A 26,043-nucleotide genomic window follows, 5' to 3' on the forward strand; every position below is an offset into this window, starting at 1 on the left:
ATAATTTATACAAAGCTGTTGCTGTTTTGTGAGGCAAAGACGGGATAATTTTCATCCATAAACTTCATAAGGCTCGGTAAGGTAGATCAGGTTGCGGAAGGATATTTTCCTTATTGCTCTGTTCTTCCTCTTTACGCAAACTTGTGCCTCATAAGACTTACGGAACAATTCCATTCCCTAATTTATACAAGATGTGGTTTGCAGCAACAAGGCTTCCTGACCAGGTACTGAAGTAGATCCTAGTAAGTCCTCACAGCTCCATACACGCATAAAAATTGTCAAACACCTCTTTACTCCCTCCTACGATAAGAAGAGACTGTGCAACAGAATAAGAACACAAAAGAAAGTATAAGCCCTTTTAAAAAATAAGGATAGAAGAAATGAGGAAAAAGGAAAATGAAGTATGCGAAAGATATCAGCTGGAGAATGTATTGCAAACGACCCAGTAAATATAATGTACTCAGCTGAACTTCGGCGGTAACTCAAAGCTAGTCTGGTATTTGTTCATGCCGCACAGAGAATTTCTCGGATGACATTATACCATAATTGCCATTGATTTTGTTATTCATTAGTGTTTGTACCAAACAAAAATAGTTCAACAATAACATAAAAGTGCTGATTGATCTAACAAACTACTTAAGGAGAGATTTTTCTGTAGTCACTCGTAGTGTGGTTACAAACTAGAGGGCAAATGGTTTACCGCAAATAAGGCGAAGTACTTTTTCTTCAACAGGAATGTTAATATATGGAGTGACTTATCTACCAACGTAGCACCATCGGTACGTTTAAAAACGGACTTGAAAAGTATTTCACTTCAGATCTACGACTGACATTAGTTGCGCCTTAGTTACATAAAAAAATCATTTTCTCATTGCAATATCTATCTTTCTATTCTTAACACTAACCTATGAATTTCGGATCTCTTCCTCTACCATAAACAACCTTGAAAGGACCCAGTGGTCTGCTATTGGATTTCCTTTGTATTCCTGTTGGGGTGTTTTTACAATATTAGTTATCAGAATTGGTGTATTTATTACTGTTGTTAACCTAAGATGGTATAAAGAGGTTATGGTCTGAGGTTAGTTGCATTTAGTAGTTGCTGTTTTGATACCACATATGTACACACTGTTATAACGAAATGGGTCAAGAATCTACATGGTTATATATATATGACAGTTGCGATGGAAGCAAATTATTTAATGGTAGTATTCTTTGTAACTAAATGTCTTGTATTATCGGCAGGATGGAAATGCTAGATGCTGATTTTCCAGACAAGAGATATAACAGGTGCACTGAAATGATCTCCATCACAGGCATAGCAAACAATCGAATGCAGCCCATGTGTGGCACGCTCACCGGACTGGCAAGTAAGAAACGGGACGTCCAAGTCAGGGAGGCAGGCACCAGTAGGAAGGGTGGGGTAGTTGTGGGCAGGGGTAGAAGAATGATAAGTAGAGTTTGTGGTTGGAAACAAAGAAGGGGAAGTGTCAGTAGACGATGATCACGAAGAAGGGAAGATGACAATAGGGACAGGATGAGTTCGAATACAGCAGAAAAAGGGAAGGAGGCAGAGGAGGAAAAAAAGGGAAATAATTGTGCATAAGAAAGGGGAAAAAGAAAAATGAATAATAGAAAAAAAGAAAAATAGTACGATTGAAATTTATTGAAATGTGTAGGGAGAAGCATATAGGAAGAAAAACATACAACGAGAAAAGAAGCAGAGATTGTAAAGAGAGAGAGAGAGAGAGAGAGAGAGAGAGAGAGAGAGAGAGAGAGAGAGAGAGAGAGAGAGAGAGAGAATCATTAGAACTGACAGTGGAAGCATGGTCCTTCAGGCAATTCATAGCCGAGGTGTTTGAATGTATCACATCAAAGGTTTGCAGTAGAGATCTGTATCATATAGTAATATTATATGTCATGATTGTAGATGATTATCAGGCGTACACCCAGATGAGAATAATGATTGATAGCTTTTTTTTTATTAATCATTATGGAATAACTTTTCTGACTTTGAAAACTAATTATGAAAAAAAATGAACTATAAATTTGTTTGTCCCAAAAATTCAAAGATACTACAAGTAAACACTTAATACTTAAAAGATTGATTACTTAGGCTTCGAAAAAATTACGGTGGTTCGCTTTATAATAGGCTAGTCTTGAGTGTGGGCTGAGACAGTTAACCTGGAGCAAGCTACGGCGACCCTTGAGCATGACAATACAACCAGTGGGTATGAAGGCGTGATCTGTGACCTGACTCTGAGGGTCAGGTCGGTGGTTATGCCATAATGTTCAACGGTCGCTCTGTTGTGGTTAATGGTCAAACACCATCATGCTCGAGAAACCTAACTATCGTGATGAAGAGGTTAGGGTTAGTGTAGGTAATTATGATTCCCATTGCTCCACAGCCACATATGACATTAGCAGAGTGGATGGCGTGCACATCCATGTGAACTCTACCGGCAAAACAAAACTCAAGTGGAAAATGAAAGTCCAACAGATACCTTGCAGCGAGTTCACTGGCGAGAATATAGAAGGAGAGAGCATCGGAGGTGAAGACGGTGTCATCACTGTTGGTGGAGGTGGCGGCAGTGGAGGAACTGGCGGCGGCAGTGGCGGAGGAACTGGCGGGGGCAGTGGCGGAGGAACTGGCGGCGGCAGTGGCGGAGGAACTGGCGGGGGCAGTGGTGGAGGAACTGGCGGCGGCAGTGGCGGAGGAACTGGCGGCGGCAGTGGCATAGGAATTGGTGGGGGCAGTGGTGGAGGAACCGGCGGCGGCAGTGGTGGAGGAAGTGGCGGTGGCAGTGGTGGAGGAAGTGGTGGTGGAGGAAGTGGCGGCGGCATCGGTGGAGGAAGTGGCGGCGGCAGTGGTGGAGGAAGTGGCGGCGGCAGCGGTGGAGGAAGTGGCGGCGGCAGTGGTGGAGGAAGTGGCGGCGGCAGTGGTGGAGAAAGTGGCAGCGGCAGTGGTGGAGGAAGTGGCGGCGGCAGTGGTGAAGGAAGTGGCGGCGGCAGTGGTGGAGAAAGTGGCAGCGGAGGTGGTGACGGAAGTGGCAGCGGCGGAGGAAGTGGTGGAGGCATTGATATTGGTAAGTATAAGGAAGGCAGTAATCAAGTAACACATTTGGTGGTTTTTACAGATTTTTATCATAGGATTCGTGATATAGGTGTTAATAAGTAAAATAATCGTACCGAAAATTAAGGTATAAATCTTCATCGTTTCACCATAGCTCACAGTATTCCATTATATATACACAGGCCATCAAAGGTACAAACAATATTATCACAACACTGCTGTAATAAGTGTTATAGTTCATTGAAAATGAAATTATAATTCTCACAGGCAGATTACGTGGGCTCTTGGATGTCACAATTCAAATATGACTAATGTTGTTTAAGTTTTCCATAGATCTCTAACACCAACAAAGCTCCTTGTTATGGGTCACTCTTATTAAAAGAAGTCATGCGAGCATGTTTTTAGGCATTACTGATGTAACAATTTCCAAGCCTTATTCATTAGTCCATATGTTAAGCAAAATCCTATTTGGTTGTAACTCTAAAGACATTATCTTGCAGAGTTGCCACCTGGAGTCTCTCCTCCTGCCCCGCCACCTCCCACCACAGCCTCACCTATTACCTCTAGCAGATGCGGCCACAGGGGGCAGCCCTTCTATAGCGCCAACAGATATGTAAGTTTTATTCACTCGTGGAATCCTTAACAAACATAACCTCGCTTATGGCACTATATGATGTGTGGCACACTTTTTAATTTTCAAAGTATTTACATTTTTTTTCAGTTCTTAGAAATCAATCGATGAGAAAATGTTTTAAAAATGTTCAGTGATATATTCAATATCTAAACTTAAATATATATTGTTCTTCAACTCCAAGACCATGATCCTGTGGCTCCTGCAACTTCATTAGCAGGGACAGGATGGCCTCCTTTGGAGCGTTAAGTTCTTTGACGAGACTGTACTCTTGTCTACTGACGAGCAAAGCCTCGCCAAAGTGACTTTTCACTCGTGGTGCAACCTCAAGCAGGCGTTGTCCAGTAACACCTCAATAGAGGTAAATATTTATAGTCATGATTTAGATGATTAAAATGCTACGTTGCAGGACTTCATATGTCTGTGAGGTTTCGAGGGACGTAGTCATTATGGTACAGTAAAGAGGGTTAGGTAGTTTGGTAACTCGTTACGAATGTCCTGCTTCCTTAGGCAACGCTGATTACTGACAGTTAGTATGTGGATCAAGAAGTGTTTCGTGTATGCTTGAAAATGAGGATTTTGACCGTAAATAGTATAGAAAATTTGTATATGTGATTCAGCATTAGAAATTCCTTTGTTTCAATAAGGCTGAGTGGGAGCAAGAAATTGGACATCAATGATCAACCAAGTTACACGCTTGTTTACTATAATAGGTTATAAAGAGGTCACGGGCCACATGCATAGTGAGAGTGTGTGTAGTCTGAGAATTATCTAACACCAAGTGTTAAGGATTTATCGGTTGACGGCCTTAATGATCCTGGCAGTTGATTGGCCTAAAGCCCAAACAACCAACCAACCATAAAGAGGTCTTCGGGTCACCAACCCAGTTGATAATGTAATGAATAAAAGATTTGATTTCAATCAGCTGTTGAGAAACATATGATTCGCTTAAGCTGTCAGGTTATGAATACCAAGCATTTTTTTTTCTTTTACAACAATGAAGACGTAAGATTTGCACTCAGTAACTCCCTCATATGTCAGCGAAGGCTGGTGTAAGCAGTATGTCCGGCAGAGGAAATTTTAGTGTTTGGTGAGGGATTTGGCTTTCGACAGGATATGTCTAGTAGTGGAGTTTTGGAGGCTTGTAAGGATGTTCTGTAGTGTGATGAAGTCGGAAGTTCTCATGTCAACACTTGACACCATTGGTAAAATAATCGATGCCACTTAGATCTAACATACATCTTGATGATTTGCCTGAACTGTCTGCAACCCACGGAATGAAACTTCACAGCTGCTTAACACTGATGGCTATGTGGATGATAAGTTTATGCATGACGAGGTCGAAAGCTTTTGTGAAGTTGACGCAAGTGAGAGCCACAGAGGTCTTTGCATCATTTCAGATTGTGTGGATAAATTTCAGGAAGCTTATGTTGCTGAGACAGTAGGTGGTTGGAGAGGTCTTGATGTTACCCAACGATTGAGGAGCTTTGAAAGTATAGTCACGTAAAACCTTCACAGCAGAAGCTAAGTTAGGACTGAGGTGATGGCAGTGGGTCATATTCAAATATTGTGGGCCGAGCGATTTTATCTTTAGGGAGATGTACGAAATCTTCCAACCAGTAGGAAATTTTGACTAGATCAAGGGAGAACTTGTAGTTTCCAAAATAAGTCAAAGCGCTTTGAGTTGTAACTTCAAATTCATGTTAAGACTTTGGGAAATTTCCCACGAGGTATGTGATCGCAATGTGGTGAAAGTCTGTGGCAGTTGATGTTGGCGATTCTTGTTAACCTGCTTCCATGCTGGAGACCTAGAAGAACATCATCTGCCAGACGCGATAAAGTCTCCCGATTTTCTGGAAACTCAAATATGTGTCTTCTTTTCAGCGGAGTAAGAATCAGCGTGTTAGAAATCTTGGCCCCATTGGCCCCGACATAGTGTCGTTCACTGCCCGGCGTAAAGGTGCAAATCGGAGACGTGGATCCGCAAGTCACAGGCCAGGATCCTCAAATCGCAGAGCTGGATCCTCAGGTAGCAAAGATGCAAACAGACAAGTAGAGGACATCAGAGTCCGACAAGGAACTGTTGCTGGATCAGCGTCCAACACACCTGCATTGAACACCAATGAATGGGGTGTGCCGGACCTTTCCAATTCACTTTTTGCTCATTGTAAGTTGTCCTTGTCATCATAATTACGGTAAACTTGTCTCGTTGTACAATTCCTCAAGTGCTTACGTCTTATATTTGTTATATATGCTTTCTCACTAAGCTTAGAAGGGCCATTATACTATTACAGCGAGACTCCAACAGTATGCATAATTTTCGGCCAAATGATTATATATTTTTACCTAGACCATACAGATTTACTAAGATCATTTGTCCAATACCAGATGCTGGTGAACGCAGTGTCTTCTCCACTCGCATCACCTACGGTACACCGGCTGGGATTACAGAGTTCCCTTGGCAAGTAGCCATGATAATCAGCGGAAAATACCATTGTGGTGGGTCCCTTGTAGGGGAGCGATGGGTTCTAACTGCTGCTCATTGTGTTATCGCGTAAGTAATGTTGGTGAAGTAGTTATAGAAGCTTGAGGTGGTGATGACGTCGCAATAATGATTAGGTTGTTTGTGGGAATAGAGATAACGATGGAAGTAACAGGCCACAGAGTGTGGCGACTGTTGATGAACGTGCAATGGTATTGTATTACAACAATGACAGACTTAATTCATATGACGCGAGAAATGATGATGTGGATAAAGAATGGTTTCTCATGTCAGTATAATAAATAAACTAATGATAAAGACATGAGGGCAATCGCCTCTTCAGTGGCACAATAATGATGCTACTCAAAGGCATATATATATATATATATATATATATATATATATATATATATATATATATATATATATATATAAACGGGACAGAACACCGCCCACTTTTTCCGTGCGTGTGTGTGTGTGGGGCGGGGGACTCTTTCCCTTATATTTTAATTTCTAAAAGGCGAGGAGTGCTCGTCCATCTCGAGGTCTCAGGCTTGAATGTCTGAATGTAACCAAGATGAGATGGCCGATATAAGGAATTCTACTTCTGCTTTCGGAGAAAATCTTTTGGCAGTGTTGCCATCCTCAAAAAAAAAAATAACTATTTAAACCCTTTCTAGTTTTGAGTATGTAGTAACTTTTTTTCAATGACACCAGAAAACTTCTTGGTAGCCAATGAATCTCTTTATGTGCAAGAGCACCAACTTGCCTTTACTATTGTATTTAGTAACTACTTGATGCATACTACTATTGAAACTATCAGAGATAAAATGCCTCATGCATTTTACTCCTTCCCATTGCATAAATAATACATCATGTGTTTCCTTACCCCCAAGGTACAAGGACATGCCTGAAAAACTCAAGTTATCCTTGGGTGACTGGGAACTTGTAACTACGAATGATGGTCCTCATATAGAAGCTACAGTGGAGAAAATCTTTGTACATCCTTCGTATTCCTCAAGCACTTTGCAGAATGATGTAGCTGTCCTGAGACTCACTTCTAAGGTTTCTTACTCCGGAGATATACAACCTATCTGCTTACCCCCCTCTGGTGCGTATGAATTTGTTGATGTGTTATATTAATGTATGTTTACGTACTTTAGTTAAATTTAAATGCATTGCCTCTGCCGTTCTTTAATTCTTTTGCATATTAATTTCCTTCCATTTAATTCACTAAAGCTAATGAAGATTCATGCCATAAAAATTTACAGAACTTGCTAGAGAAGTTGTTCTGGTCTGTCCTGAATATTTAAAAGTGTTCTTCAATGTTCAGAAAACAGTCTATGTAAGAAAAGAATTTGGCGTATCATTAGATCTGTGCTTAATTTTATGCAAGGGTCAGGTGTATAAAGCCTCTCAGTTCCCTCTTTCAAATCCTTAAACCATCTCCAGTGTGTGAAATTAAACATGAAAATCTGTGCTAATAAAGGGTAGGTGTTTCCAAAGTTTTTCCCACCTTGCATCCTAAATTTATTTGTGAGGTGGGACCAAAGTTTCAGTTCAAAAACTTCCTAACAAACAAAATTCTTCTGCTGCATCTGAACCCTGATCATTCATTCTTTTGACATCTTCACCTGAGGTATTTCCCGTTCTAATTGGTTTTCTCACTTCAATGGTCTACCTATTTTTACACCTTCAGATATACTGATGATATATATGTGACCAATTTCTCATTTGCCTTATGCTCTCAATAACAATACCATCCAGTAAGAATTCTTATGGGAGTCTTCTTAACAAGTTCTTAACACCATACATCATATAGCTTCATCCCTTACTCTATATTTTCTTATTTAATATATGTTGAATTTGACTGATACCGAAATAAACTTAATTCTTATATCTAACCATCAAAGTTTGGACCAATACTTCTGTATGCAAGCATCTTACACACTAAAGTTCTTTTCATACACCACAGCTTTCACTGCACCTCCAGTTTTTCTTCCCTACAAGAATCCACACTCAGCTATAACATACAGCTCTTCATTGAGTGTTCAAACTACACAGCCATAAGTCTGTTGAGTATTCCTGGAAAATCATATGAAAGGGTAATGACAGAGAGGGTGAAGGCATGTGCAGAGCATCAGATTGGGAAAGAGCAGTGTGGTTTCAGAAGTGGTAAAGGATGTGTGGATCAGGTGTTTGCTTTGAAGAATGTGTGTGAGAAATACTTAGAAAAACAGATGGATCTGTATGTAGCATTTATGGATCTGGAGAAGGCATATGAATAGGTTGACAGAGATGCTTTGTGGAAGGTTTTAAGAGTATATGGTGTGGGAGGTAAGTTGCTAGAAGCAGTGAAGAGTTTTTACTAAGATTGTAAGGCATGTGTACGAGTAGGAAGTGAATGTCGGCCTGCAGCAGGGGTGAGTAATGTCCCTATGGTTGTTTAATTTGTTTATGGATGGGGTGGTTGGAGAGGTAAATGCAAGAGTTTTGGAGAGGGAAGTGAGTATGCAGTCTGTAGTGGATGAGAGAGCTTGGGAAGTGAGTCAGTTGTTGTTTGCTGATGATACAGCTCTGCTGGCTGATTTGAGTGAGAAACAGCAGAAGTTGGTGACTGAGTTTGGAAAAGTGTGTGAAAGTAGAAAGTTGAGAGTAAATGTGAATAAGAGCAAGGATATTAGGTTCAGTAGGGTTGAGGGACAAGTTAACTGGGAGGTAAGTTTCAATGGAGAAAAATTGGAGAAAGTGAAGTGTTTTAGATATCTGGGAGTGAACTTAGCAGTGGATGGAACCACAGAAGCAGAAGCAAGTCACAGGGTGGGGGAGGGGGCAAAGGTCCTGGGAGCGATGAAGAATGTATGGGAGAAAACATTATCTCATAGAGCAAAAATGGGTATGTTTGAGGGAATAGTAGTTCCAGCAATGCTGTATGGTTGAGAGGCATGGGCTATAGATAAGGTTGTGCAGAGGAGAGTGGATGTGTTGGAAATAAAATGTTTGAGGACAATATGTGGTGTGAGGTGGTTTGATCAAGTAAGCAGTGAAAGGGTAAGGGAGATGTGTGGAAATAAAAAGTGTGGTTGAGAAAGCAGAAGAGGTTGTGTTGAAATGGTTTGGACATATGGAGAGAATGAGTGAAGAAAGATTGACAAAGAGGATATATGTGTCAGAGGTGAAGGGAACAAGGAGAAACAGAAGACCAAATTGGAGGTGGAAGGATGGAGTTAAAAAGATTTTGAGTGATCAGGGCCAGAACATACAGGAGAGTGAGAAGCATTCAAGGAATAGAGTGAATTGGAATGATGTAGTATACTGGGGTCAACATGCTGTCAATGGACTGAACCAGAGCATGTGAAGCATCTGGGGTAAACCATGGAAAGGTCTATGGGGCATGGATGTGGAAAGGGCACTGGGTTTCAGTGCATTACACATGACAGGTACAGACTGAGTGTGAACAAATGTGGCCTTTTTTGTCTGTTTTCCTGGCACTACTTCACTGAAGTGGGGGATAGCAATGCTATTTCCTGTGGGGCGGGGTAGCAACAGGATTGGATGACAGCAAGCAAGTATGAATATGCACGTGTATATATGTCTGTGTATGTATATGTTATGTATATGTGCATGTATAGGTATGAATTATGTACATGTGTATATATGTATATGTCTGTGTGTGTATATATATGTATGCGTTGAGATGTATAGGTATGTATATTTGTGTGTGGACGTGTAAGTATATACATGTGTATGTGGGTGGGTTGGGCCATTCTTTCAGCTGTTTCCTTGCGCTACCTCACTAACGCAGGAGACAGCGACAAAGTAAAATAAATAAATAAATAAAATATATATATTTTTTTTTTTTTTTTTTTTTTTTTTTTTTTTTATACTTTGTCGCTGTCTCCCGCGTTTGCGAGGTAGCGCAAGGAAACAGACGAAAGAAATGGCCCAACCCCCCCCATACACATGTACATACGTCCACACACGCAAATATACATACCTACACAGCTTTCCATGGTTTACCCCAGACGCTTCACATGCCTTGATTCAATCCACTGACAGCACGTCAACCCCTGTATACCACATCGCTCCAATTCACTCTATTCCTTGCCCTCCTTTCACCCTCCTGCATGTTCAGGCCCCGATCACACAAAATCTTTTTCACTCCATCTTTCCACCTCCAATTTGGTCTCCCTCTTCTCCTCGTTCCCTCCACCTCCGACACATATATCCTCTTGGTCAATCTTTCCTCACTCATTCTCTCCATGTGCCCAAACCATTTCAAAACACCCTCTTCTGCTCTCTCAACCACGCTCTTTTTATTTCCACACATCTCTCTTACCCTTACGTTACTCACTCGCTCAAACCACCTCACACCACACATTGTCCTCAAACATCTCATTTCCAGCACATCCATCCTCCTGCGCACATCTCTATCCATAGCCCACGCCTCGCAACCATACAACATTGTTGGAACCACTATTCCTTCAAACATACCCATTTTTGCTTTCCGAGATAATGTTCTCGACTTCCACACATTTTTCAAGGCTCCCAAAATTTTCGCCCCCTCCCCCACCCTATGATCCACTTCCGCTTCCATGGTTCCATCCGCTGACAGATCCACTCCCAGATATCTAAAACACTTCACTTCCTCCAGTTTTTCTCCATTCAAACTCACCTCCCAATTGACTTGACCCTCACCCCTACTGTACCTAATAACCTTGCTCTTATTCACATTTACTCTTAACTTTCTTCTTCCACACACTTTACCAAACTCAGTCACCAGCTTCTGCAGTTTCTCACATATATATATATATATATATATATATATATATATATATATATATATATATATATATATATATCATCCCTAGGGATAGGGGTGAAAAAATACTTCCCATGTATTCCCTGCATGTCGTAGAAGGCGACTAAAGGGAAAGGGAGCAGGGGGCTGGAAATCCTCCCCCCTACTTTTTAGTTTTCCAAAAGAAGGAACAGAGGAGGCGGCCAAGTGAGGATATAACCTCAAAGGCTCAGTCGTCTGTTCTTAACGCTACCTCGCTAACACAGGAAATGACAAATAGTATGAATATATATCATTTATTTATTCATTTTATTTTATATAGAACATATAAATATATATTGGTAAAGTGTGTGAAAGAAGAAAGTTAAGAGTAAATGTGAATAAGAGCAAGGTTATTAGGTACAGTAGGGTTGAGGGTCAAGTCAATTGGGAGGTAAGTTTGAATGGAGAAAAACTGGAGGAAGTAAAGTGTTTTAGATATCTGGGAGTGGATCTGGCAGCGGATGGAACCATGGAAGCGGAAGTGGATCATAGGGTGGGGAGGGGGCAAAAATTCTGGGAGCCTTGAAGAATGTGTGGAAGTCGAGAACATTATCTCGGAAAGCAAAAATGGGTATGTTTGAAGGAATAGTGGTTCCAGCAATGTTGTATGGTTGCGAGGCGTGGGCTATGGATAGAGTTGTGCGCAGGAGGATGGATGTGCTGGAAATGAGATGTTTGAGGACAATGTGTGGTGTGAGGTGGTTTGATCGAGTAAGTAACGTAAGGGTAAGAGAGATGTGTGGAAATAAAAAGAGCGTGGTTGAGAGAGCAGAAGAGGGTGTTTTGAAATGGTTTGGTCACATGGAGAGAATGAGTGAGGAAAGATTGACCAAGAGGATATATGTGTCGGAGGTGGAGGGAACGAGGAGAAGAGGGAGACCAAATTGGAGGTGGAAAGATGGAGTGAAAAAGATTTTGTGTGATCGGGGCCTGAACATGCAGGAGGGTGAAAGGAGGGCAAGGAATAGAGTGAATTGGAGCGATGTGGTATACCGGGGTTGACGTGCTGTCAGTGGATTGAATCAAGGCATGTGAAGCGTCTGGGGTAAACCATGGAAAGCTGTGTAGGTATGTATATTTGCGTGTGTGGACGTATGTATATACATGTGTATGGGGGTGGGTTGGGCCATTTCTTTCGTCTGTTTCCTTGCGCTACCTCGCAAACGCGGGAGACAGCGGCAAAAAAAAAAAAAAAAAAAAAAAAAAAAAATATATATATATATATATATATATATATATAAATTTTAGGGAGAATAAAAAGATGTTCTGGAAGGAGGTAAATAGGGTGCGTAAGACAAGGGAGCAAATGGGAACTTCAGTGAAGGGCGTAAATGGGGAGGTGATAACAAGTAGCGGTGATGTGAGAAGGAGATGGAATGAGTATTTTGAAGGTTTGTTGAATGTGTCTGATGACAGAGTGGCAGATATAGGGTGTTTTGGTCGAGGTGGTGTGCAAAGTGAGAGGGTTAGGGAAAATGATTTGGTAAACAGAGAAGAGGTAGTAAAAGCTTTGCGGAAGATGAAAGCCGGCAAGGCAGCAGGTTTGGATGGTATTGCAGTGGAATTTATTAAAAAGGGGGGTGACTGTATTGTTGACTGGTTGGTAAGGTTATTTAATGTATGTATGACTCATGGTGAGGTGCCTGAGGATTGGCGGAATGCGTGCATAGTGCCATTGTACAAAGGCAAAGGGGATAAGAGTGAGTGCTCAAATTACAGAGGTATAAGTTTGTTGAGTATTCCTGGTAAATTATATGGGAGGGTATTGATTGAGAGGGTGAAGGCATGTACAGAGCATCAGATTGGGGAAGAGCAGTGCGGTTTCAGAAGTGGTAGAGGATGTGTGGATCAGGTGTTTGCTTTGAAGAATGTATGTGAGAAATACTTAGAAAAGCAAATGGATTTGTATGTAGCATTTATGGATCTGGAGAAGGCATATGATAGAGTTGATAGAGATGCTCTGTGGAAGGTATTAAGAATATATGGTGTGGGAGGCAAGTTGTTAGAAGCAGTGAAAAGTTTTTATCGAGGATGTAAGGCATGTGTACGTGTAGGAAGAGAGGAAAGTGATTGGTTCTCAGTGAATGTAGGTTTGCGGCAGGGGTGTGTGATGTCTCCATGGTTGTTTAATTTGTTTATGGATGGGGTTGTTAGGGAGGTAAATGCAAGAGTCCTGGAAAGAGGGGCAAGTATGAAGTCTGTTGGGGATGAGAGAGCTTGGGAAGTGAGTCAGTTGTTGTTCGCTGATGATACAGCGCTGGTGGCTGATTCATGTGAGAAACTGCAGAAGCTGGTGACTGAGTTTGGTAAAGTGTGTGGAAGAAGAAAGTTAAGAGTAAATGTGAATAAGAGCAAGGTTATTAGGTACAGTAGGGGTGAGGGTCAAGTCAATTGGGAGGTGAGTTTGAATGGAGAAAAACTGGAGGAAGTGAAGTGTTTTAGATATCTGGGAGTGGATCTGTCAGCGGATGGAACCATGGAAGCGGAAGTGGATCATAGGGTGGGGGAGGGGGCGAAAATTTTGGGAGCCTTGAAAAATGTGTGGAAGTCGAGAACATTATCTCGGAAAGCAAAAATGGGTATGTTTGAAGGAATAGTGGTTCCAACAATGTTGTATGGTTGCGAGGCGTGGGCTATGGATAGAGATGTGCGCAGGAGGATGGATGTGCTGGAAATGAGATGTTTGAGGACAATGTGTGGTGTGAGGTGGTTTGAGCGAGTGAGTAAAAGAGGGTGTTTTGAAATGGTTTGGGCACATGGAGAGAATGAGTGAGGAAAGATTGACCAAGAGGATATATGTGTCGGAGGTGGAGGGAACGAGGAGAAGAGGGAGACCAAATTGGAGGTGGAAAGATGGAGTGAAAAAGATTTTGTGTGATCGGGGCCTGAACATGCAGGAGGGTGAAAGGAGGGCAAGGAATAGAGTGAATTGGAGCGATGTGGTATACAGGGGTTGACGTGCTGTCAGTGGATTGAATCAAGGCATGTGAAGCGTCTGGGGTAAACCATGGAAAGCTGTGTAGGTATGTATATTTGCGTGTGTGGACGTATGTACATGTGTATGGGGGGGGTTGGGCCATTTCTTTCGTCTGTTTCCTTGCGCTACCTCGCAAACGCGGGAGACAGCGACAAAGTATAAAAAAAAAAAAAAAAAAAAAAAAAAAATATATATATATATATATATATATATATATATATATATATATATATATTTCTTTTTCACACTTTTCTGCTGTTTCCCATATTAGCAAGGTAGTGCCAGGAACAAATGCAGAAAGGACATACTTGCTCACATCTACATTCTAGATGTCACGTGTAGTGCAACAAACTACAGCTTCCAATACACAACCAGGCCCAACAGAACTTTTCTGTGGTTTTCCCTGGTTGCTTCAAATGCCCTGTTTAAACTGGAGTAACAGCATGTGACCCCTGTTTACATAATGCTATAATTCCCTCTATCCTGTGCATACTTTTTACCCTCCTTCATGTGCGTGCCCCAATCACTCACTATGTTTTTCACTACAACCTTCCAGCTACGATTCAGTCTCCCCTTTTTCCTTGTCCCTTCCACTTCTGACAAAGATATCGTCTTTGCAAGCCTCTTCTCATTCTATTCATAATACCAAATGATTTAAACACAACCTAGCCCACACCACATATTGCCCTTAAAAATTTCATTTCCAGCTCATCCATCCTCCTCAGAACATTCTCATCTAAGGCCCATGCCTTGCTTCTATAAAATATTGTAAGGATTACTATCCCTTCAAGCATACCCATTTTTGCCCTCCCATATAACAACCTCTCTTTCCACATATTCCTCATTGCTTGCAAGACCTTCACCCTCTTATCCCCATATGATTCACTACTTCTCCTATGGTTCTATACACTTAACTTCCTCCACATTTTCTACATTCAAAATCACACACCCTACCCAATCTGTCCATCTACCATGCTAAACCTGTCAACTTTGCTTTTACTCATATTTACCATCAACTTCCTCCTCTACTCTCTCAAACTCAAGATGCCAATGTTTGCAGTTTCACACTCAAATCTGCCACCAGTGCTGTCATGAGCAAACAGCAACTATGATTTGTAAACTCTTGTAACCTCTTTATATTACATCTAATCAGCCACTTTTCATGTTCTGGTTCCCTTTTCTTGAATACAACCTCCTCGTGGACTTGCATTCACATTCAGTGTCATTTCCTTTTATTCATATTTATATCCATTCTGTTTTTTACCATTTCTGCTGCTACTAGTATCAAATACATGTAGAACAAGCCAACTTTAGATTCCTTCAGGTATTCCATATTTCATACCTCACAACTTCTCCAGTAACCTGGTCATCTATCATTACATGTGATTTTTATGATTTATTTTACAACCATGGTGCAGAAATTACTTCCTATATTTAATATGGATTCACTGCTTTCTCATTTTTCATCATTATCATCTACAAGCATAACTTTTTGTTCCATTACATTTTGTTTGTGCCTTTTTTGCACTGTAGGTATGGTCACACATGTTAAATTACTCTCATCTCTACTCTAGTTTCAAGCAGTAATTCTGTGAATAGAAAAAAAAAAGGCTTCGCTGTTGTACATGAAAATCAGTCACACCTTGTTTTCTGCTTGAAACAATAATGCATGAAAAGAATGAGAGTTCCATAACAGATGTACATAATAAAAAAGAGAAAAGAAAGATAAAGAGAGTGGTAGAAATAAGAAATGTTACAGTAAAACCTCATTATCCCAAACTTCTTTAATTCAAATTTCAAATATTTTGAACAAATTTGCAATCAGATATCCAGACATCCTCCCGATAAACTGATCTCAGATGATCTTTGGTTGAATTAGGTCAGCAGCCAGAGTTGCTGTTTGTATGTGTCAAGACTATCCACATTTATGATACAGACACTGTGGGTATTATAGCATCATGCATCATCTGCTGGTTAAGATTTTACGCTTTAAAACAGCCAATGTCTAAGTGACCTAAATGTACGTTTAGTAAACTTTATTTTGAACTGGAAACGAATTCAACAGAAAACATAAATACCATAAACAAGAACAGTCCTCTGAAATTACTGGCTATAGCTGTGAAAAGTACAGTACAGTACAAGTAATAACTGTAAACAAATGATATATTATGCCTGGAAATAGCCAAAATAGCCCCATTTAAATTTTGCCTCTTCATTCATATATATGTCTCATTCACCATGACATTCTTTACGTTTCAAAATAGTGAGATTTTAGTGTATTGTTTCTTTTTTCTCTCCCATTTGATCGCTGTTTCCAGTGTTGGCTAAGCAGCACCAGGGACATACGAATAAAGGCCACATCTGCTTACATCCATGTCATGCATAATGTATTGTACAGAGATGAAGAGAAAAGCAATGTGCTGGACACTGCTTAAGAATGAGTTGCAGGACATCAAAAATATTTTTTTATTTCAATTAGTGTTATTTTTGACACAAGTAACTTTACCGTCACCATTGTGTCATATCAGATCTGAGTGTGGAAGGAATGCAAGCTACTGTGACAGGATGGGGAAGAAATGAGCATGAAAAGCTCCAAGCCCAACTTCACTTCCTGACGGCCTTAGTCCTTAATGATACATTATGTGACTCTCGCTGGAAAGCACAAGGAGCTGCAAAAGGTTTCATTGTACCCACCATGTTGTGTATGGATTCTACAAATGGTGATTCTTGCAACGTAAGTTAACCCAACAGTACTAAATGTTCTGCTTTCTATGGTACAGTATAACACTTTTGGTAAGAAAGAGGAAGGTAGAGAACTTGAAAATTTGCCAATATGGTTTGGACATACAGAAAGGATGAATGAGGACAGACTGAGTAAAAGGGTACGTGTCAATATGGAAGGGAAAAGGAGAATGGGGAGACTGAATGGGATATGGGAGGATGGAATGAAAAACATTTTGAATGACCAGGGCCTGAACATGTGGGAAGGTATGAGGCTTGCAAAGGAAAGAGCGAACTGGAGTGATGTGGTGTACAAGGGGTGACATGCTGTCCGTGCATTGAACATGGGAATATGAAATGGTCAAGGGGAAACACGGGAAGGTCAGAGGGGTATGATTCTGGTGCATTATTCATGTCAGTTACATAGTGGATGAGGTCCAATGAGGGCATGAAAGAGTAGATAAGAATGAAAAACTAATAGAATACATGGTTGTTCAAGATTTGACTTCATTAAATACTGTGTATAGTTTGCATATATATTTGTTTAACTGTTTGTAACGTAGTGGATCATTATGCTGATGCTAGAAGTGCATTTCTAATAATTTTATAGAAGTGAATTTCTAATTTTTTAGGATGCTTCATCTTGAAAGATCTGCTGCCCATTTAACCCTTTCACTGCAGTATACGCTGTGCAGGATATTCTCAGAGACTCTAAAGTACTATTTCCAAATGTTTGTTACTGAAATCAATGTAGGTTTTCAAACAAATGACATAAAGTTATTTTCAAGTGCTGCTCCACTGCCAGTCTTATAAGAAACACCAAGAGTATTCTCAGGTATAAATAAGTGAAACTTATGGGGTTTTAAAAGTGATCCAGCACAAATATTCATGATAATTGTTTCCATTAATATATGAATTATCTTGGAATGACACCTAAAAACTCATTACATAATGTAAGGACTTCTTTGAATTTTCCACATTGCGCTACCTCGCAAACGCGGGAGACAGCGACAAAGTATAATAAAAACAACCCCATCCATTGGTTGAGAGAGCAGAAGAGGGTGTTTTGAAATGGTTTGGGCACATGGAGAGAATGAGTGAGGAAAGATTGTCCCAGAGGATATATGTGTCGGAGGTGGAGGGAACGAGGAGAAGTGGGAGACCAAATTGGAGGTGGAAAGATGGAGTGAAAAAGATTTTGTGTGATCGGGGCTTGAGCATGCAGGAGGGTGAAAGGAGGGCAAGGAATAGAGTGAATTGGACCGATGTGGTATACCGGGGTTGACGTGCTGTCAGTGGATTGAATCAGGGCATGTGAAGCATCTGGGGTAAACCATGGAAAGCTGTGTAGGTATGTATATTTGCGTGTGTGGACGTATGTATATACATGTGTATGGGGGTGGGTTGGGCCATTTCTTTCGTCTGTTTCCTTGCGCTACCTCGCAAACGCGGGAGACAGTGAAAAAAAAAAAAAAAAAAAAATATATGTATGCATATGGTGTGGGAGGCAAGTTACTAGAAGCAGTGATTGGTTCCCAGTGAATGTTGGTTTGCGGCAGGGGTGCGTGATGTCTCCATGGTTGTTTAATTTGTTTATGGATGGGGTTGTTAGGGAGGTGAATGCAAGAGTTTTGGAGAGAGGGGCAAGTATGCAGTCTGTTCTGGATGAGAGGGCTTGGGAAGCGAGTCACTAGTTCGCTGATGATACAGCGCTGGTGGCTGATTCGGGTGAGAAACTGCAGAAGCTGGTGACTGAGTTTGGTAAAGTGTGCGAATGAAGAAAGCTGAGAGTACATGTGAATAAGAGCAAGGTCATTAGGTACAATTCTGAAGGACAAGTCAATTGGGAGGTAAGTTTGAATGGAGAAAAACTGGATGAAGTGAAGTGTTTTAGATATCTGGGAGTGGACTTAGCAGCAAATGGAACCATGGAAGCGGAAGTGAGTCACAGGGTGGGGGAGGGGGCGAAGATTCTGGGAGTGTTGAAGAATGTGTGGAACGTGAGAACGTTATCTCGGAGAACAAAAATGGGTATTTTTAAAGGAATGGTGGTTCTAACAATGTTATATGGTTGCGAGGCATGGGCTATACAAATAGGGTTGTACAGAGGAGGGTGGATATGTTGGAAATGAAATGTTTGAGGACAATATGTGGTGTGAGGTGGTTTGATCGAGTAAGTAATGAAAGGATAAGAGGGATGTGTGGTAATAAAAAGAGTGTGGTTGAAAGAGCAAAAAAGGGTGTATTGAAATAGGGGATAGGGGAGAAAGAATACTTCCCACGTATCCCCTGCGTGTTGTAGAAGGTGACTAAAAGGGGAGAGAGCGGGTGGCTGGAAATCCTCCCCTCTCTTTTTTTTTTTCAATTTTCCAAAAGAAGGAACAGAGAAGGGGGCCAAGTGAGGATATTCCCTCAAAAGCCCAGTCCACTGTTCTTAACGCTACCTCGCTGATGCAGGAAATGGCGAATAGTATGAAAGAAAGAAAAAGAAATATGTATATTGTATAAAATCACTTTACATCCTGCCCAGGACTCCCTCTTGTCCTTATGAGGCTTAAGGAGCAGTCAGAAATCTGGCAACATTCAACAGTCGGGATCACAGGTCATAAGTATTGTATTACTGTATGTGGGTCTATGTGCAGAGAGCGCAAGGCAAATGAGTAGTATGTGCTTGGTATCTTCTTTATGATAGTTGCATCATGGGCATAAAGAGTCTTTTTTTGAAATTATGTTTATAGTGTTGTAGTTGAAGGAAGATGTCCAGAGTGGAACTGGAAGAGTGTGACTCGTGCTTGTTTGGGGAGTATGGTTTCTCTAAGGTATATGTCTGGTGAGTTGGAGTTTAAGTTTAATTAGAGAAAAGTGTTGTTTAGTGCTTGTTAGGAAGAACAATGTGGTTTCCAGAGTGACAGAGGATGTGTGGATTAAGTGTTGCATTAAAGAATGTGTGTGCAAAATACTTAAAGAAACAGGAAGATATGTGTGTGGCATTTATGGATCTGAAAAAGCACGTGATACAGATGCCCTGTGGAAGACCTTATGACTATATGTTGCCGAAGGAAAGCAGTGTGAAGTATTTATCATGAGTGTGAAGTGTGTGTGATTGTAGCTAGAGAGGAGGGTAAATGGTTCCAGTTGAAGGTGGGTCTGCAGCAGGGGTGTGTGATGTCCTTATCACGAGAGAGAGAGAGAGAGAGAGAGAGAGAGAGAGAGAGAGAGAGAGAGAGAGAGAGAGAGAGAGAGAGAGAGAGAGAGAGAGAGAGAGAGAGAGAGAGAGAGAGAGAGAGAGAGAGAGAGAGAGAGAGATATTGTTTGCTGATGACAGCACTGGTGGCAAATTTGAGAGATAAAAACTGCAGAAGTTGGTGTCTGAGTTTGGAGGAATGGGTGAGGGGAGGAAGTTGAGAGTAAAAATGTACAAAAGCAAGATTATAAGATTCAGCAAGGCTGGGGGGGCAGGTTAGTTGGGGTAAGAGTTTGAATACAGAAAATTTGGAGGCAGGGGGGTGTTTTAGATACTTGCGAGTGGACGTAGCAGTGAATGGAAACATGGAAGCAGAAGCAAGTCATAGGGTGAGTGAGGAGGCAAAGGTTTTGGAAGCATTGAGGAATATGTGGAGGGTGAAAATGGGTATATTTTAAGGTATAGTAGTCCCAGTGTTGTTCAGATACAAGGCATGGGCTATTGATGAGAATGTGCATAGGTTGGATGTGCTGGGAATAAAATGTCTGAGGACAATATGTAGTCTGAGGTAGCTTGAGTGAGTAAGGAATACAAGAAAAAGAGAATGGTGTGGTATGAGAGAGTTGAATGGGGTGTGCTAGAATTGCTGAAATGGTATAGATGTAAGAAAAGGATAAGTGAGGAAAAGTTGAAAAAGACTATTTATGAGTCAGAAGTGGAGGGGAAAAGAAGGGTGAGACCAAACTGTAGATGGAACGCTGGAGTGAAAAGATTTTGAGTGATTGCAGCCTGAATGCAGGAGGGTGAAAAATGTGTTCAGGACAGAGTGTAATGGAAAAATGTGCTATACAGAGGGCGACATCCTGTCAATGGATTGAACCATGCCATGTGAAGCTGCCAAGGGAAACAATGGAAAGGTCTCTGATACTGGTTGTGGACAGCGGGCTGTGGTTTTAATGCATTGTACAAGACAGGCAAAGAATGGATGAGTAAATGTGGCCTTTGACTATGCCTAGCACTACTGTGCTAACGTAGAAAATAGTGAACAAAAATGTAAATTTTTGCCCTCGATTAAAAGATTATTGTCCATTAGGATATCTTACATAAAACAGGCAGAGGTATAGTTAGAAGTTTAGATTTAATGAAGAAATGTAACTTTAATGCATGTACCTTATCGGCTGATGTACTATTACATTAGTTTTGTATGAGCAATGGCAGCACAACAGAAGATCATTAGTAGTAGTGGTAGTGGTAGCTAAGTTTATAATGATGCAGTAGTGACAGTAAAAGCAGCTATGGCAATAGTAGAACGAGTAAAAATTTAGGATCATATTTGTACAAGTATAAAGTTACTCATAATCATTACTGCCTGTTTTACCATTGATTAGTTTCATCTACTTTCTTATAACTCCCTCAGGGTGACAGTGGAGGTCCATCTGTTGTGGAATGGCCCATAGGCTCTAAAAAATATGTCCAGGTGGGTATAGTGTCCTTTGGATCAGGTTCCTGCACAGATGCTTCACTCCCTGGTGTATACACTGAAGTCAGATATTTCTTAAATTGGATTATGGACCAAATGAAGTAACTATATTTTTGAATAGCTGTTTATTTACCAAGTATCTACTGTGACTTCTGCACCAGTTACCTGTTTCATTACCAGCAGATACTGTTATTACGCAGTTAATATTTTTCATAATCTGCCATTTGCTTGACTACTTAGTCCATCACTTATTGATTACTTTTAATCCAGCACATGTTTGACTCTTCATTTAAAGCCTGTCTGAACTGTAATTATCAGATAACCTTACTTATACCTTTTTATCACAGTGTTATTCTACTATCCACTTCATTTCTCTATTACAATGAACAAGCTTATTAAATACCATATTTTTTATATTTTTTTTATTATACTTGATTGTCGTTTCCTGCATCAGCAAGGTAGTGCCAGTAAAACTGATGAAGAATGGCCCATCCACTCATATAAAATTTTTTTTTTTTTTTTTTTTTTGCTTTGTCGCTGTCTCCCGCGTTTGCGAGGTAGCACAAGGAAACAGACGAAAGAAATGGCCCAACCCACCCCCATACACATGTATATACATACGTCCACACACACAAATATACATACCTACACAGCTTTCCATGGTTTACCCCAGACGCTTCACATGCCCTGATTCAATCCACTGACAGCACGTCAACCCCGGTATACCACATCGATCCAATTCACTCTATTCCTTGCCCTCCTTTCACCCTCCTGCATGTTCAGGCCCCGATCACACAAAATCTTTTTCACTCCATCTTTCCACCTGGAATTTGGTCTCCCACTTCTCCTTGTTCCCTCCACCTCCGACACATATATCCTCTTGGTCAATCCTTCCTCATTCATTCTCTCCATGTGCCCAAACCATTTCAAAACACCCTCTTCTGCTCTCTCAACCACGCTCTTTTTATTTCCACACATCTCTCTTACCCTTACATTACTTACTCGATCAAACCACCTCACACCACACATTGCCCTCAAACATCTCATTTCCAGCACATCCACCCTCCTGCGCACAACTCTATCCATATATATATATATATATATATATATATATATATATATATATATATATATATATATATAAAAGTAAAAAAGTAAAAAAAAAAAAAAATATATATATATATATATGGATAAAGTTGTGCGCAGGAGGGTGGATGTGCTGGAAATGAGATGTTTGAGGACAATGTGTGGTGTGAGGTTTTTTTTTTTTTTTTCCAAAAGAAGGAACAGAGGGGGCCAGGTGAGGATATTCCAAAAAAGGCCCAGTCCTCTGTTCTTAACGCTACCTCGCTAATGCGGGAAATGGCGAATAGTTTAAAAGAAAGAATATATATATATATATATATATATATATATATATATATATATATATATATATATATATATTCTTATCCCTGGGGATAGGGGAGAAAGAATACTTTCCACGTATTCCCTGTGTGTCGTAGAAGGCGACTAAAAGGGGAGGGAGCGGGGGCTGGAAATCCTCCCCTCTCATTATTTTTTTTTTTTAATTTTTCCAAAAGAAGGAACAGAGATGGGGGCCAGGTGAGGATATTCCCTCAAAGGCCCAGTTCTCTGTTCTTAACGCTACCTCGCTAACGCGGGAAATGGCAAATAGTTTGAAAGAAAAGATATATATATATATATATATATATATATATATATATATATATATATATATATATATGCCCATACACATACATACATACATATACATTTCAACACACACATACACATGTACATATTCATACTTGCTGCTTTCATCCATTCCTGTTGCCAACCCACCATACATGAAATAGCATCCCCCCATCCTCCAGCGAGGTTGTGCCAGGAACAGACAAAAAGGCCACATTCGTTCACACTCAGTCTCTAGCTGTCATATGTAATGTACCGAAACCACAGCTCCTTTTCCATATCCAGGCCCCACAGACCTTTCCATGGTTTACCCAAGACCCTTCACATGCCCTGGTTCAGTCCATTGACAGCATGGTAACCCCGGTATACCACATCATTCCAATTCACTCTGTTCCTTGCACGCTTTTCACCCTCCTGTATGTTCAAGCTCCAATTGCTCAAAATCTTTTTCACTCCATCCTTTCACCTCCAATTTGGTCTTCAGCTTCTCCTTGTTCCCTCCACCTTTGACACACATACCCTCTTTGTCAATCTTTCCGCACTCCTCTCCATGTGTCCAAACCATTTCAACACACCCTCTTCTGCTCTCTCAACCACAATCTTTTTATTACCATACATTTCTCTTACCTTTTCATTACTTACTCGATCAAACCACCTCACACCACATATTGTCCTCAAACATTTCATTCCCAACACATCCTCCCTGCTCCATACAAACCTATCTACAGCCCATGCCTTGCAACCATATAACATTCCTTCAAACGTACCCTTGCTCTACCTTGCTGATGCAGGAAACAGCGATTAAGCATAATAAAATATAAATATAACATATATATACATACATATACATATCAACATATACATATATACCTACATATACATACACATGCACATACATTTGCATATTTGCTTGCCATCATCCATTCCTGGCACCAACCTGCCCCACAGGAAACAGCATCGCCACCCCCTCCGTCAGTGAGGTATCACCAGGAAACAGACAAGAAAAGGCCATATCTACTCACACTGTCCCGAGCTGTCATATATAAATGGGTAACTGCACTTCATCAGGAGTTCATGTAATTTAGTTTATTGAAACTTTACATTGCACTACATGTTTCATTGAAGAAATCTGCCCCACCAGGTGTAAATAATTCATAAAGTTTCAACTCCTAACACAAGCATACACACCTGTATGGAATGTTTTCTGGTTAAGGGATGTTTAGCATGGGTGGCTGGCCAGAGTAGAGATGTGTGTTTAACCACTTTCCTTGTGCTATCTTGATTTGGTTGATAATAATATTTGCTTTTAAGGTACCTGGCATAGGTTGAAGTTATCAATATTAGCACTTAAGACCGACTCAATAACATTATGAGTAGCAAAATCCAATAAAGCGTATAATGTGACTGAATTGTTAAGGTCTACAGGGTGATACTTTTCCTGCCAACATTAGCAATAGCATTAAAGAGGTCATATGCTCTGTGCATGCTTTCATCCTCTCAGTCACCACACTTCCATATAATTTCTGAGTCATACTTAACAAACTTATATGTACATCTGTAATTTGAACACTCAGCTTTGGCCCTCTTGCATTTTATATAGTGTTACTGTGTGCATTCCACCAAACTTCAGGCACTTCTCCATGATCTATACGTTTGTTAAAATATCCACCTAACCTATCAACAACAGTCATCCCTATTGTTAGGAAATTCAGTTGCACAAATGCCACATAAAAATCCTTGTTTCCCTGTTTATTACTCATTCACATTCTTCAAAGTAAACACCTACTTCAGACATAATCTACTACTCCTTAAACCATACTGTTCCTCTCCAGTATGAAACTTTGCGCATGCCACCACTTTCTCAACTTTCCCCTCCACTTCTGAAATATATATCCTCTTGGTCAACCTTTCTTCAGTGATTCTCTTCATAAGTCTAAGCCACTTCAAAAAATCATTTTCAGCTCTCTCAACCATACTCTTCTTACTACCACATCTTTGAAAAGAAAAGGGTTGGTCTATAGGGCTTTGGGGTTGAGTCATTTGCTGTTTGCAGATGACACAGCTCCATTAATAGACACTAAAGAGAAACTCTAGAAGTTGGTGGCAGTGTATGAATCTACAAGGAAATAGGCCAGAGTAAAATAGGCAGTTAGGTGCTGGGGCCTGATCATTCAGAAGGATAAGAGGCATGCATGGGATTAAACAAACTGGTGTCAATGGGCTGAACCAGGGTAAGTGAAGTAGTATGGGGAAAGCATGCTACTGGTCTGTGGAGCTTGGCTGTGGATGGTAGGCTGTTATGCATGACACTTAGTGAGTAGATGTAAGCAAATAAAGCTGTTGTTTTCATCTGTTCCTGGCACTGCATTGCTAAACAGGGAAACTATGAGCACATATGAAAAACAAAATACAAGAAAGTTAAAGATATTTAACATTTAGTACAGATTTTCCTTAAATGCTGTATAAAATATCAGTACAGGCAAATGGTAGTGTACCTAATCTTATCATCAGTCCCAGGTGGTATGCTGTTCAATATGAAAATGTTGTACATAGCATTTGCCATATTTTTGGTTGTACAGTTCATAATTTATTGTTACAGATATTAGTCAATAAAAGAAAGATGAAGACATCCAACATACGGTACGTTTGTTTTTTGATACTGTATGAGACTATGAGAGACAAATAATGGTGGCAAGTACCTTTCCACCAGACCTAGCAAAATACAGTTATGAATATAAAGATACTGTGCAAATTATTCTGGTCATATTTTCACCTGTTACATATTCATTAATGCTAACTGACATCAATTAATACAAGTTTAATGTTTCTAACATACACTATTCATTCAATATGCTATGCAGGATATTAGCAGTAATAGTATTCGTGTTCTCTTAGCGGATCCTATTTCGTAAATGTCAGTGATCGGTCAGTGGTATCAGTGATTTTGGGACAACCTCTTT

General features: G+C 40.4%; 1 protein-coding gene across 2 annotated transcripts in view; it reads left to right on the forward strand.

Moving 5' to 3' along the window:
* LOC139759607 (uncharacterized) overlaps positions 1-24,741 on the forward strand; it is a 40,761-nt gene extending 16,020 nt beyond the window's left edge. Inside the window, exons 5-13 of one of the 2 annotated variants that reach the window (XM_071681922.1) lie at positions 1,243-1,367; positions 2,406-3,083; positions 3,571-3,683; positions 5,586-5,868; positions 6,090-6,255; positions 7,080-7,294; positions 16,532-16,737; positions 21,326-21,385; positions 24,032-24,741. In XM_071681922.1, the coding sequence (XP_071538023.1) occupies positions 1,243-1,367; positions 2,406-3,083; positions 3,571-3,683; positions 5,586-5,868; positions 6,090-6,255; positions 7,080-7,294; positions 16,532-16,737; positions 21,326-21,385; positions 24,032-24,163 (1,978 nt within the window). In that variant the 3' untranslated portion in view covers positions 24,164-24,741. Of the gene's footprint in view, positions 1-1,242; positions 1,368-2,405; positions 3,084-3,570; positions 3,684-5,585; positions 5,869-6,089; positions 6,256-7,079; positions 7,295-16,531; positions 16,738-21,325; positions 22,481-24,031 lie in introns of those variants that run through there. The other variant, XM_071681923.1, reaches the window with a different exon arrangement.
* Positions 24,742-26,043: the final 1,302 nt, after the last annotated feature.

This window comes from Panulirus ornatus, chromosome 33 (genome assembly GCF_036320965.1).
Source record: "Panulirus ornatus isolate Po-2019 chromosome 33, ASM3632096v1, whole genome shotgun sequence".
In the NCBI taxonomy this organism is placed as follows: domain Eukaryota; kingdom Metazoa; phylum Arthropoda; class Malacostraca; order Decapoda; family Palinuridae; genus Panulirus; species Panulirus ornatus.